The 14,317-nt window shown below is 36.9% G+C and overlaps 1 protein-coding gene across 1 annotated transcript in view; it reads left to right on the forward strand.

Annotated features, from left to right (window-relative positions):
* CGRRF1 (cell growth regulator with ring finger domain 1) overlaps positions 1 to 12,820 on the forward strand; it is a 30,540-nt gene extending 17,720 nt beyond the window's left edge. The window contains exons 3-6 of the mRNA XM_032344272.1: positions 3,483 to 3,660; positions 3,815 to 3,962; positions 10,966 to 11,073; positions 11,467 to 12,820. Coding sequence (XP_032200163.1) covers positions 3,483 to 3,660; positions 3,815 to 3,962; positions 10,966 to 11,073; positions 11,467 to 11,787 — 755 coding nt within the window. The 3' untranslated portion in view covers positions 11,788 to 12,820. The remainder of the gene's footprint in view (positions 1 to 3,482; positions 3,661 to 3,814; positions 3,963 to 10,965; positions 11,074 to 11,466) is intronic.
* Positions 12,821 to 14,317: the final 1,497 nt, after the last annotated feature.

Below are 14,317 nucleotides of genomic sequence, written 5' to 3' on the forward strand. Positions count from 1 at the left end.
GTGAAACTTTCATCTCCCAATACTCCAGATTTATTATCCTCATGCAGGATCACCTGTACGCTAGTTCTTTCTCAGGTATTCTCCTCCAGAAAGTCTGTGGCTTTTCTGCTCTATTGTTTCTTCTTTTTTTAATGCCTCAACTCATTGACTCTTGTCCTTGTTTTTTGCAGTTTTTTGCAAAGTTGTCTCATATGCAGGGCTCCATTTGCCCGTTACAACTAGGCAGGTTGAGGGAAATCATCGCCGTGCTGCTTCAGTTAGCTTCGATTCTGATTTTTTCTGGTTTAAGGCTGTGTTCCAAGTCTGTTGTTCCTGTCGATCTGAGACGGCATTGTGTTTGCACTGAATCTTAGAAGATTGAGAAAATGTAGGAATGAGAACTGTCTGCAGAACAACTGGAAAAAACAAAAGGGAGAACAGTTTTGCTTGGGGGATTTGAACTGTCATCAGTTAGTGTTAATCAGTACATTCTCTTTTCAGTCTATGTCATGGACAAGTGTAGGAGAGATTGTGGAGAGTAGAATTTACAGATTGTATTCTCCCTTCTCATTAACTTAATTAATTTCAGAGACATAGCTGTTGAAGTCTGATTAGTATCCAGTTGTCAGTAGTCTCTGACGCTCTCCCCACTTTAGTCACATATATGCAGTCTATAAATAAGCCTTTTATGCAGCTCTGAATCTCTAGAACTCTGATGCTTTTTACAGAGCAAATAAACTGGGTAGTTTTACATGTTTTAGGCCTTATCCTTCCATGGTTCTTTTTTAGTGTAAACAATCACATAGATATGGATATCCCCTCCTGTGATATAAACAGGAATATGCTATATACTTTCCTCCATCTTGGTTTTTTCATTTGTGTATATCCTGAAGATCATCCCACTGTAGTATATGCAGGTATTATTCCATGCGTCAGTTCTTTATTAAGAGCTCCATAATACTTCATTATAGAATGTTCTACATTTTATTCATTTAATCCCCTATTATTGGACATCTGGGTGCATCCTGTCATTTTGATATAACTAGAGCTCCATGCATAATATATTTTCACATTTACACATTTCTGCCAAGAATATTAAGAAGTCATTTTCTGGGTTCCTTTTTTTCTTTTTCCACTTTCTTTTCTTTTTTTTTTTTAAGACTTCATTTATTTATTTGACAGAGACAGGGAGATCACAAGTAGGCAGAGGACAGGCAGAAAGAGAGGGGGAAGCAGTTTCCCCGCTGAGCAGAGAGCCCGATGTGGGGCTCAATCCCAGGACCCCGTGATCATGACCCGAGCTGAAGGCAGAGGCTCAATCCACTGAGCCACCTGGGCACCCCTCCACTTTCTTTTCTATGCCTTTTCTATTTCTCCCTTTCGTATCTACTTCAGCTTTTTTTCCTTCCCTCATGTTGTATGGTTCTGTGGTGACATAGAGAAAAGGATGTATGATTTTTAATATGTATACTAATTTTAAATATATGAGCACAGTTATGTAGCATAATATAAATAGTATATATGAACATGACATTAATGTGTTTTGATATTTAGTGAATAAACTAATGTAATTACATATTAAGTATATATAAATATATTTAAATTTGTATTGATGGGGTGTTTTTCTTTGGCTATTTAATAGCTAATTAACAAATAATAGCTAATTAAATTTCCCATTCTTGAATAATACCTGATGATTAGTGTCATATAAAACTTTGAAATCAAATTCTGTTCCAATTACCTGTGCAGTGTTCCTGCCAGTTAAAAGTTTTGCTTAACTATGATTGGATATAATCCTGTGTCGCTGCTGCTACACATACTCCAAATGTGAAAGTCTACATATGTACTACTAACTACGGGGAAGAAAAATAAAAACTGAATATTTGGTATCCTGTAGAGCATCTGCTTGTATTTGTGTATATCCTTCTAAAACATACTCTGATCACCTTTTTATTTTATTTTCTTAAGGGATGATTTTTATATATATTTTAAAAGATTTATTTATTTATTTTACACAGAGTGAGCGCAGGGGGTAGTGGCAGAGGGAGGAGGAGAGAGAGAATCTGAAGCAGACTCCCTGCTGAGTGCAGAGCCCAATTCAGGGCTCCATCCCATGACCCTAAGATCATGACCTGAGCCGAAATCAAGAGTCAGACACACACACACACACACACAAAGTCAGACACCCAACTGATTGAACTACCCAGCCACCCAATGATTACTTTTTAAAACTACACAGTGTATCCATCAGAATTCCTATTAATAAGTAAAAAAAAAAAGACTCCAGTCAAAGGATACTGGGTAACTTACAGAATTGCTGTTAGGTTTGGAGATCCAGAATCAGAGACTAAGGCTGTTCAGCAAGGAACAATCCCCAGACCACGTACTTTTGGTCTTGCAAGTCCGCTGCTGCCACTGAGCACCAGATATTACAGTTTCCACTGCCAACGGTATAGGATCCTAGATATTGCTGCCCTTGAACTTGATATTGCTGCAACTTCCATGAGCAAGGGGAAAAAAATCATATGGGTGGTAATAGTAAGTCCTATGTGAGTGTTTAATAAATAGTAAAATAGTCTAATTTGTATGCCCACTTATAATTTATTTTTCCACTTAATCAGGTTTATTCAAATTATAATGTGTGTTATTATGCTGAAAGCAAATAAATGAACAAGGGCATTGCTACTAAGCCCTTCATGTTTTGGAATCCCTACTCTTTCCTTAGGATGTTTGCATATCATGTGGGACATTAACTATGTGACAAGAGTATAAATGTTGTTGCAGCACCTGGGTGGCTCTGTTGGTCGACTTTCTTCTGCTCAGGTCATGATTCTGGGGTCCTCAATCCTGGGATCGAGTCCCGCATTGGGCTCCCTCTCATGCTCTCTCTCACTCTTTCTCACAAGTAAATAAATAAAATCTTAAAAAGAAAAAAAGTATAAATGTTGTCAGTGTGCATATTAATATTAGTAAGGCTTGATTTCTTTTTCATTTTTTTTCTACTCCAGTGATCATCTGAGGACCCCATGAGTTATGTATATCCACTTTCAGAGACAGTCCTGCTCTGTTTCTTACAGTTACAAGGTTGTATATATCCACATTTGGAGACAGTGCTCCTGTTTCTTGTAATTAGGATTATATATGCTGTTAGAATGGTAGGTTATCAATGGTGAACTATATTTCAGTTTTTAAACACTATGTGGGAGAAGCCTCTGAGTCCCAGCCAAAAAATTAACTTCATGATTTCCACGTGTAAATGTACAAATAAGAATTTACTGATCGTGCTTCAAAATTGTATATAGATGTTGAGGTTTTTCCGTTACTTGTTTAGGGACCAGTTCCTTCATTTACAGGCACGGGCCCTTTAATGAGTTCCTTGAACTGCCTTCAGCCGGGCCAGCCATCGAAAGGAAGCTTTTGTCATTCGCTGTGTATAATTGTATGAAAAACTATATTCAGTAATTTTCTTCTCTTTGTCTTCTTTTCTTCTTTGTTTTCGACAGCCGGCATAACTTTGACAACAGACTGCCTTGAAGATAGCCTCTTGACATGCTACTGGGGGTGCAGTGTCCAAAAACTCTATGAAGCTCTGCAGAAGCACTTTTATTGCTTCCGAATAAGCACCCCCCGAGCCCTGGAAGATGCTCTGTATAGTGAATATCTCTATCAAGAGCAGTATTTGTATCCTTTTATCTGATACATCCGTTAACCAGTGAAAATCTCAGACATAAGACTTTTTAATGGAGAAAGTATTTGCTCAGTTATTATTGATCACTTTTTGTGTATTATTGTATTTTGGGTTACAGTGGCAATTTACCTTTACATTTTCAAAAAGTATTAAGAAGGACAGCAAAGAAGAAATATATTGCCAGTTACCAAGAGATACTAAAATTGAAGACTTTGGTACAGTGCCCAGATCTCGCTATCCGTTGGTAGCGCTGTTGACCCTAGCTGATGAGGAAGACCGAGAAATTTATGACATTGTAAGTAACTTTAAAATTCTGGAAGCATGATGGGTCATGATTATTTGGTGAATAGAAAAAGTTTTATTTTAATTTCTGAGGCTATATGTTTGGCCCAGACACATTTTTCTTGAAGAAGGAATACCTAGGAAGTACACATATATGATTTTTATACATGTAACAGCTCCTTCAGAGTATGACTTCGTTAGACATATTATTTATATATATATAAATATGTACATATATATATAATATGTTGTAAGAATAGAATATTATTTAGAAAACAAAAGGCACATTATAGTTGAATTAAGTTAATTTTATCATTCTGTATTCTATCATGTTTGCTAGATAGAAAAACGTCTCTTAGGAAGCATGTTTATTCTTAGCATTTTTAGTACCGAATGAGTAAGCCTTGTAATCATCTGAAGTGCTCAGTTTTAAGACCATCTTCCCTTATTTCTCTACATGGTTGCAAGTCACCTTGTTTCCGTCATCGCCCTGCCGCACCTACATCTTCTATGTACTCGATCCTTTGTATTTTCAGTAATTATAGTGATCTCCTTTTCTCATTATGTGCTCATTACTTCTTTAGTCTAGTAGTTTTTCCCTATTAGTAAGATAAAAGCATCTTAGGGATCTAAGAGGACCTGAGCCCTGACATTCCTCTGAGTATGGTAGAAGCTTGTATATGAAATAAACTTTTGGTAAAACCATTTCATGGTAGGAATGCCATCATACCCAATTTACTACTTTTCTGAAGTGCATGGTATTGATATGCTCATTAATAAAGACACGGTAACATTTTTATGATACTTTGTAACATATACAGTACCCTGGCTAGTGTTAGCTTATTTATTTCTTCCAACAACCTTGTGTGTTAGGGCAAATCCTCTTCTTATAAAGACTGAAATGGGAGTCTGAAGAGAACTCTCAGTCATTCAGGAAGAGACGGGACCAGTAAGCCTCTGCAACCCTGTGCCAGTACTTTCAGAAAAAAAAACAAACAATTTTTTTTTAAGGAATATCTCCTCAAAACAAATGTACATTTTCTTGCATTTGGAAAGTACAGACCCTTATTGAGAAATCTGGACCCTGCTTATACACAGTTTGGGGTTTTAATCTTACCAAATTGAAGTTCCAGTGAACTGAAGTTAATTTGGTTTTTCTAGGTAAGTCATACCAAAAGCAGTATATTTCCAGAACCTAACACAGTGCCTGGAACACAGAAGGTGGTCAATAAATGTGATAAGTGAGAACAACAACCCAAAAAACTACCCAAACATAAGCAATGTTAGTGAGCCTCATAGAGCTTGACAGCAAGTCAGTCACTTGTGCCTGAGGAGCCCATATGAGAGATCTGGTTTCCCTCCCCTCCTCCCCTCTTCCCCTTCACCTTGTTCAGTTGAAGATAGATCAGAACTGTTAGGTTGGTGTTTTCATATATCCAGCTTCTGTTCATTACCCAGCCTACCCCAGCAAGGTAACCCTTCTGTCACCATCATGTCACCCGTGTCTTCTAAGCTCCTTTCTTCCTCTCATTCAAAACAGAAAGGGTCAGATCTTTCACCTTCCTCCCAGCTTCTCCTCTTAGCTTCTTTCCCCCTCACTGGGGGTGATCGCTATCTCTTTGAGGTACTCAGAGTCCTCTTCGTTTTCTAGCTTTCTTCCTCAGTCTAAACAGCAGAGTGTGTGTGTTAAAATATATATAACATAAAATTTACCATTTTAACCACTTTCCAGTGTATAAGTCAATGGCATTACAAGGAGGGAAAGATTTGCTTTCAGCCTCCCATCCAACTGGAAAGAAGATGGTGTGGCCTGGCTGAACCTGTGGGAGGCGCAATCCCACAGGGGAGCTGGGGCGGCGGGCCCTCAAGGTTAATATGCATTTTCTCTTTTCCTTTTGGAGTCTCCTTCTCTGGGTCTTTTCTTCTCATCAGCACATGCCCTCCCTTTTTTCCTGTTAATTTTGCTTCTCCATCTCTTAGCACTCAGATTGGGCCTAATATTGGAACTATAGCATATTTGTTAGCATAGTTTGTATTAATGTTCCCCTTCTTAATTTTAAAAGCAAACTGAACATTTGGTTTTTCACTATTTTATCTGGGGATCAGAGTCTAAATCTAAAGAAAAAAAAATTAAACTCTACCATTCCCGTTGTAGCAGTAAAAACTGTGTTTTGATAGTGTAGTCAGTTTTTTATTTTAGGTAGAAGCAGGGGTTATTATTGCAATATTTTGATTTTGACTTTTTTTTTTCATTTTTACTCAATTATATTTTCTCTGTTACTCAAATAATACATGTTTGTGGCAGGAAATAGAATTAGAAAATCTAGGTAAGCCAAAAGGAAAAAAGCATAATCACCTCTATTCTGTCATCCAAAGTTAACCACTGTCAATATTTGCTTCTTTGCAGACCTTTATAATATGTAAGTTTTTAAACAAAAACAGAGTAAAGGTATATGTACTATTTCGTGACCTGTTTTCATTTAGTGTATCTTGAGCATCTTTTCCATATCAAATATGAATACCTGGGAAGTACAGGTATATGATTTTTATACAAGTAACAGCTCCTTCAGAGTATGACTTTGTTAGACATACCATTTATATATATATATGTATATATAAATATATATATACATATTTATATATATGTTGAGATATATACAGCTACATATATATTTATAACTAGCATGATAGTAACTTCTGAAGCTTTTAATAGTAAATCGAATGGCAGGATTGTTTGTGTGAGGTGATGATATTACTGTCTTCTACCAGTCCTGTCATTTTGGTTCAATATTACAACTTCTGAAGCCATTGCCAAATTATTAAATCTTTATAAAGCAGTAAAGAATATTATATGTTTACAACCATAGTAGGATTCTTTCTTTAAACTTTTCATTTGGACATAATTTTAGGAACTTGCAAACATAGAAAACTGGAAGAATACCCCTATACCTTTTACCCAAATCTCCTGTTGTTCATTGTTGACATTTTCCAGATTGGCACTATTATTTGCCCATATGTGTGTGTGTATTTTTTTAAATGAATCAAGAATAAGTTGTATGCCTGATTCTTTATCCCTAAATACCTTAGTTTGTATTTCCTAATAATAGGAAATGTTCTCTTATATAAACACAATATAGTTATCAACTTTATAAATCTAACATTGACAAAATATTTTATCCAATCTATGACCTATATTCCATTACGTCAGTGAATGTATCAGTGTTCTTTACAGCATGTTTCCTCCTCCAGTACAGGTTCTAGTCTAGAGTCAGATAGTCTTTTTGTCATGTATCTTTAGCCTCCTTTAATCTAGAACATTTTCACAGCCCGTGTTTGTCTTTTACGATATTAGCATTTTTTAAGAATACAAGTCATGTACACCCTTTTTATAAAATAAGACAGTTGCCATTTTGTTTGTCTGATATTTCATCATGATCGGATCAGAGTTGTGCATTTTCAGCCAGTCTACTTAGCATGGGTGATGATGCGGGCTTTTCAGGGCGTCACTTTTGGAGGCATGTGCAGTTCTTTCCTCTCATTGGTGATGTTAATTTTGATCTCTCTGCAAGGGGTTGTCTCATTTCTCCTCTGCTCTATTTTTTCCCCTCCCTTGCAAATGATAAGCAGTTGGGAGAGGACACTTTTAAGACCACACAAAATCCCAGTCTTTATGAAAATTTCCCCCCTGGATTTAATATCCTTTGATTCTTCTTCTTTTTTTTTTTTAATCTTATGTATTTATTTGACAGAGAGAGCAAGTAGGCAGAGAGGCAGGCAGAGGGGGAGTGGGGAAGCAGTGAGCAGAGAGCCCCATGCTGCTCTTGAGCCCAGGACCCCAAGATCCGGACCTGAGCCGAAGGCAGAGACTTAACCCACTGAGCTACCCAGATACCCCTATCCATTGATAATTCCTAACAGATTTTATCTTTACCATGATGGTTGCAAAATGATCATTTTCCAATTCCAGCTCTCCATTTAGCCCTCAGTATTGTACTATAAGCAAGTATAAGTATTGTACTATAAGCAGTATTGTACTATACTATAGTACAGTGTCATACTGTAATCATTTATTTCTTTATTTATTATCCATATGTCCTCATGAATTTCTTTTTTCCCCCAGTGATTTATAACTCGTTACTGAATTTAATTATTTTGATGTTCAACTGCCCTGTCCTTTGTTTTCTGCCCAAGGATTTATAATCAAATTCTGTGTCCATAAATTACTTTGATTAGTTCTCCTGTAAGTGAAAAAACCATATAAAGAGGAAATGTACTCAGATGTTGCTCTCATCCCTTCCCACAATGCCTTCTTTTTTTTTTTTAAACACTTTTACCTTTAAATAATATCAACACCAACAAGGGGGTCAAGCTCACAACCCTGAGATCAAGAGTTGCATGCTCCACCCAGGCCAGGTGCCCCCCATTCTTATATATCCCAATTCTTGTAGATAACCAAGTTCATTGTTTTCTGGTTTATTCCTGTTTCTTATTGTAATGATGAGAAAATACAGATATGTATATTTTTTATTTTCTTTTTTACTCAAAAGATATTATACTTTTTATACTATACATGTTCTGGGCTTTTTTTTTTTTTTTCACTTCATAATATCTCTGGAAATCAGTTCAGATGAGTTAATAGAGCTGTTCCTCACATTGTTTTCCCGTGCTGTGTAGCACTCAATGGTATGTAGACTGTATTGATAGGTACCATAGCTATTTAGCCAATCTCCTGCAGCTGGACATTCAGGTAATTTACAGTATTCTGCAGTAACAAATAATTTTTCACTGAATAACCTGTGCATATGTATTTTTATATTATTGAAGTTGCATGGTTGAAGGGCAAAGGTATGTCATTTTGATACATATTACCAAATTCCCCTCCATTTGGTTTATATCCTTGGAGTTGTACCTTTTTTCTTTTTTTATACATTTCCACCAGAAATATATGAAAGTGACTATTTCCCCATAGACTATATTGATAAACATTTGCAATCTATTGATCCAATGAGTGGGAAATAATATCTCAGTGAAGTTGTAATTTACATTTATCATATTATGAGTGAAATTGAACATCTTTTAATATGGCTGAGGATTGTGTTTATAATTTTGTGTGAATTGTCTGTTCATATCTTTTGCCCATTTTTATTTATTTATTTATTTTTGAACTCTGTTAGACCAAGAACTCAAGAACTAACTGCTATTTGAAAGTTTAAATATTCAGACTGTGGAATACTCCATTTCCAATTATAATTCAGTCATAAAGGCTGGATTTACTCTTTTTTTTTTTTAAGATTTTATTTATTTATTTGACATTCAGAGATCACTAGTAGGCACAGAGGCAGGCAGAGAGAGAGGGGGAGGCAGGCTCCCTGCTCAGCAGGGAGCCCAATACGGGGCTCTATCCCAAAACTCTGGGATCATGACCTGAGCCGAAGGCAGAGGCTTTAACCCACTGAACCACCCAGGCGCCCCTTTGCCCATTTTTACATAGGATTTTTGGTTACAATATTTTGGTTTTCAATATTTAGAAGTTTTTCATAAATTATGGATATTGTGAATATTTTATTCCATTTCATCGAATGTCTTTTGACTTTCTCTATGGGGCTTTTTGTCATACAAGCTTTAAATTTTGACACAGTCAAATAAATGCATCTGCCTCTGGATTTCAGTCATTGTTAGAAAGTTTTTCCCTGGGGGCGCCTGGGTGGCTCAGTTGGTTAAAGCCTCTTTCTTCTGCTCTGGTCATGGTCCCAGGGTCCTGGGATCGAGCCCCAAATCAGGCTCTCTGCTCAGGGGGGAGCCTGCTTTCCTTCCTCTCTCTCTGCCTGCCTCTCTGCCTACTTGTGATCTCTGTCAAATAAATAAATAAAATCTTAAAAAAAAAAAAAAAAGTCTTTCCCTCCACTGAGAGTATAAAGGAATTCACATGTTTTCTTCTAGTGCTTGCATAGTTTTATTTTTTTATAATTAGGCTTCTTAAGCTTTTAGACTTTATTCTTCCATATGATTTGAGGAATGCATCTAATTTTATATTTTTCCAAATAGCTATCCAGTCCCAGTACTTTTTATAAAAAGACTGTTTGCCCAGTGATTTTAGATGGCAACTTTGTCATATTTGTATAGATAGTTGGGTCTGTTTCTGGACTGTTTGTTCTGGTCTAGCCACCTGTCTGTTCATGTGCCTGTACTATTTTAATTTTAGAGGCTTTGTACTATGTCTTAATATCTGACTGGGCTTGATCTTCCCCACAGCTTTGTTCCAGTATTTTCCTAGCTAATCTTACATGTTCTTTTTCCTCATGGGAATCGCAGAGTCAACTCATATAATTCTATGAAAAAGCCCATTTTTATTTTTGTTGGGATTGCATTAAATTTGTAACTTTGAGTATAATTTAAAATAACTCTGGCAAAAATGTGTTCCATAACTGGTTCCACTTTAGTGACTATGATTTAAATCACTTATTTTGGGGCGCCTGGGTGGTTTAGTGGGTTAAAGCCTCTGCCTTCAGCTCAGGTCATGATTTTAAGGTCCTGCGATCAAGCTCCACATCGGGCTCTATGCTTAGCAGGGAGTCTGCTTCCCTTCCTCTCCCTCTGCCTGCCTCTCTACCTACTTGTGATCTCTGTCAAATAAATAAAATCTTTTAAAAAAATAAATAAAATCTTTTTTTTAAAAAATCAATTATTGTAAGTTTTCTAATTTATCAACCTTTTACTTTTTAAAATTTTTAAAAAAATTTTAACTTTTGTAAAGATTTTATTTATTTGATTGATAGAGATCCCAAGTAGGCAGAGAGGCAGGCAGAGAAAGAGAAGAGGAAGCAGACTTCCCACTAAGCAGAGAGCGCAATGCGGGGCTCAATCCCAGGACACTGGGATCAGGACCTGGGCCGAAGGCAGAGGCTTTAACCCACTGAGCCATCCAGGTGCCCCACCTTTTACTTTTCTTTTACATATCTGTGAAATAATGTAAGGAGGTTAAGTACTGACTGACTAGTGTTTAATTTTTATTTTAGATTTCCATGGTGTCAGTAATTCATATTCCTGATAAAACGTATAAACTTTCCTGTAGAATATTGTATCAATATTTACTCCTGGCTCAAGGTCAATTTCATGATCTTAAGGTAAGTACCCTGTTATATCTTATCTCTGTCCCTTTATCTGGAGAGTTTCAAATAATGACCATGTATAAAGAGATAAAATTTTTCAGTTATCACAGAAACTAGCTATTATTTGCTTTTGGGTTTGCTAGCTCACAAATTTTTAGCAGCTTTTATGACTCCCAGATTTACAGAGTAATTGTTTGGGTGCCTGGGTGACTTAGTCATTTGGGCGTCTGACTGTTGATTTCTGCTCAGGTCGTGATCTTGGGGTCGTGGGATCAGTCCACATCAGGCTCTGTGCTCAGTACAGAGTCGGCCCCCCCCCTTCAAATAAGTAAATCAAATCTTAAAAAAAAAAAAAAAGGAGTAATTGTCATTTGTGATTATCCTTCACCTTGTGTCTTTGATTTTCAGCAACTCTTCATGTCTGCAAATAATAATTCCACTCCCTCCAGCAATTCATCTCCAGAAGAAAAAAGCAGAGAACGCAGTTTGCTGGAAAAGGCCGGGCTGTCCGAGAGCGAAGCGGAGCCTCCAGAGGAGAACAGCAAGGACTGTGTGGTTTGCCAGAACGGAACTGTGAACTGGGTGCTGCTGCCCTGTCGGCACGCATGCTTGTGTGACGGCTGTGTTCGCTATTTCCAGCAGTGTCCCATGTGCCGGCAGTTCGTTCAGGAGTCTTTTACACTTTGTAGTCAAAAGGAGCCAGAGAAAGACAAACTGAAAGCTCTTTGAGAGTGTTGTTACGACTGAAAAGTATACTTTCCACTGAAGATGTAGAAATTTGTGTTCTTGGAATTGACCATAACATGGAATCTACAGTGTTGACCATCAGTGAAAATTCTATTTTAACTTCACCTTTGTATGGTACATGGTTGATGACATGAATTCCTTCCTGTCCCATATGCTAAATACTGGAATACCATCTGTGTTAATACATAAAAAATGCATTCACCTCTTGGGAAGAATGTAAATGTTTGGCCTTTTATCAGCTAGTGGAGTTCACATGATGCTGATTAGGAAAAATCCCGAAGAGCAGTCCATCTAAAATCTGAGGAGGTAAAAGTCAAGAACTCTGGATGTTTTTGCCTTTGACATCATCTGGATTGCAATTGGGAAAAAACTGAATTCTTCCTAAAGTAATTTTATGTTCCCCAGTTTCTAAAGGAGTTGGAAAGGGCTTCTAACTCTAAATCTTTTCCTAAAATAACAGTTTTTATAAAGATCCATCTAATTTTCCTTATAGTCACATAAACACAAGTCTTAATTTTAATATAGCATCTTAAATCATAAATGTGAGATGCAATTCTTGTCTGTTCTCAGTGTATCATAGATTAAAATGATACTCATCTATAGGAAGCAGATATATAAAACTTGGATAATAAAATGTCTTGGATAATTAAATTTATTGTCAAATATGATTAGGTTAGCAGAATATGACCTATCAGGGAAGAACTGTGAGACTTGTAATGCCTTACTTTTGATTTCCTCCTGTGTAGCAAATCCTTCTAAAACCAAAAAAGTTTTAGAGCCAGAAAAGCTGTTAAGAGAAACAACTATTTTTTTCTACTCTATTTTTATTCCAAATAAACCCATATCCTCCATAGTAGTAACCTGATAGGCAAAAAGCCCCATCCCTCCTGCTTTCCAAGATGACAAAGAAGAAAAAGGTAAATCAGAGCTTTTCTGTGTCTTCAGGGGAAATTACCTTCCATTGACCAAGAAATTAGATCATGGCAAATAAACTGAACTTCAGGGAAATTTTCAAGACTTCTTTGTCCTGTTTGTATTAAGAGTAATGCCTTATCTTTGTATCAGTGTTTCTACGTAGTATCATTTTATTCTAATCAAATATAACACTGAAAAAGATATTACCTATTCTCCATTTTATAAACCAAATCAAACTTTCATCTCTGCTCAGTAGCTATGTATTAAATACCTCCTAGGGGCCAGATTCCTCTTGGCAATCTGGGCTACAGAGAATCGGGCAAGACTTCTGGCCTCAAAGGAGGACTGGCAGCATTTTAGAAACATGTCCCCACCTTGGAAGTCCCAAGGCCTCTGCTCCAACCTTGCCCCTGGAAGTGGGGGTCAGGGAAAGCTACAGTTAGCTCATACCAGCTTATCTGGGAAACTCACCCTGTGCTGTAAATTGGGGGAATCCTCAAAGATCACTTTGTCCATCTCAGCCATCCTGCTTCTCTTTACCGATCCATTCGTACTGAAACGGTCTGAGCCATGTGGTTGCTTTCTCATCTGCGATAGATTTCCACCTACAATCTTCTCCATTCTTCGTAGCTGTTTAATTGTAGTAAGATATACATACCAGAAAATTTTAACTATTTTTTAAGTGTACAGTTCAGGAACATTACGTACGTTCACATGGTTGTGTGCCTATCATCAGTAACCATCTTCAGAATGTTTTATCACCCTAAACTGAAACTCTATATCCATTTAAACACTGACTCCCCATTCTCCCTCTTTTCAGCTCCTAGTAACCACTCTTCTACTTTCTGTCTTTATGAATTTGACTATTCTAGGTATTTCATATACCTGGAATCTCGTAATATTAGTCCTTTGGGGTCTGACTTATCTCACTGGGTACAATGTCTTCAAGGTTCATCTGTGCTGTGGCAGGAGTCAGAATTCCTTCACTTTAAAAGCTAATATTCCATGGTATAGAATTTGTTTATTTCACCCATCATTTTTTATAACTCTTAAAGATGATATGCCCTTAGCCTCTCTTACTATGACTAAAGTAATTGATCTTTCTGTCCTTTCTGGTAATACATACGAGGAATTTGGTAGGTAATCAAGTAGAAACAAGTTCACTGACTCCTAGAGGCTTATGTCAGAATCTTCCAGTAGCAGTGAACAAGTGATGTTTTATGAGAACATCTACATAAGCATTTTATTTGAATGGGTTATTAGAGAAAATATTTGGTTGATACAGATTAGTTGCTACTTTCCAAAAATCCCACCCAGAGCTACATTAAGCAGACCTGACAGGTGATTGGCTACCTTCTCCTTCAGTGACTCTTTCTTCCCAACTTAGTGCATATGAGGGCTTTTACTGTCCAAACCAGTTCTAGAGGAGGAACCTAAAAACTCAAGGACTCAACACAAGTCATTGAATGATTTCCCATGGGGCTATTGTATTTTTTAAGCCTTCCCATTTTTGTAGTGTGAAGAGCCTTGTCTTGGTTTGTGGCCATTTGAAACATCAACATAGATAGTCTGGGTTTAGGAAGGGTAGCAAGAGATG

This window comes from Mustela erminea, chromosome 5 (genome assembly GCF_009829155.1).
Source record: "Mustela erminea isolate mMusErm1 chromosome 5, mMusErm1.Pri, whole genome shotgun sequence".
Classification (NCBI taxonomy): domain Eukaryota; kingdom Metazoa; phylum Chordata; class Mammalia; order Carnivora; family Mustelidae; genus Mustela; species Mustela erminea.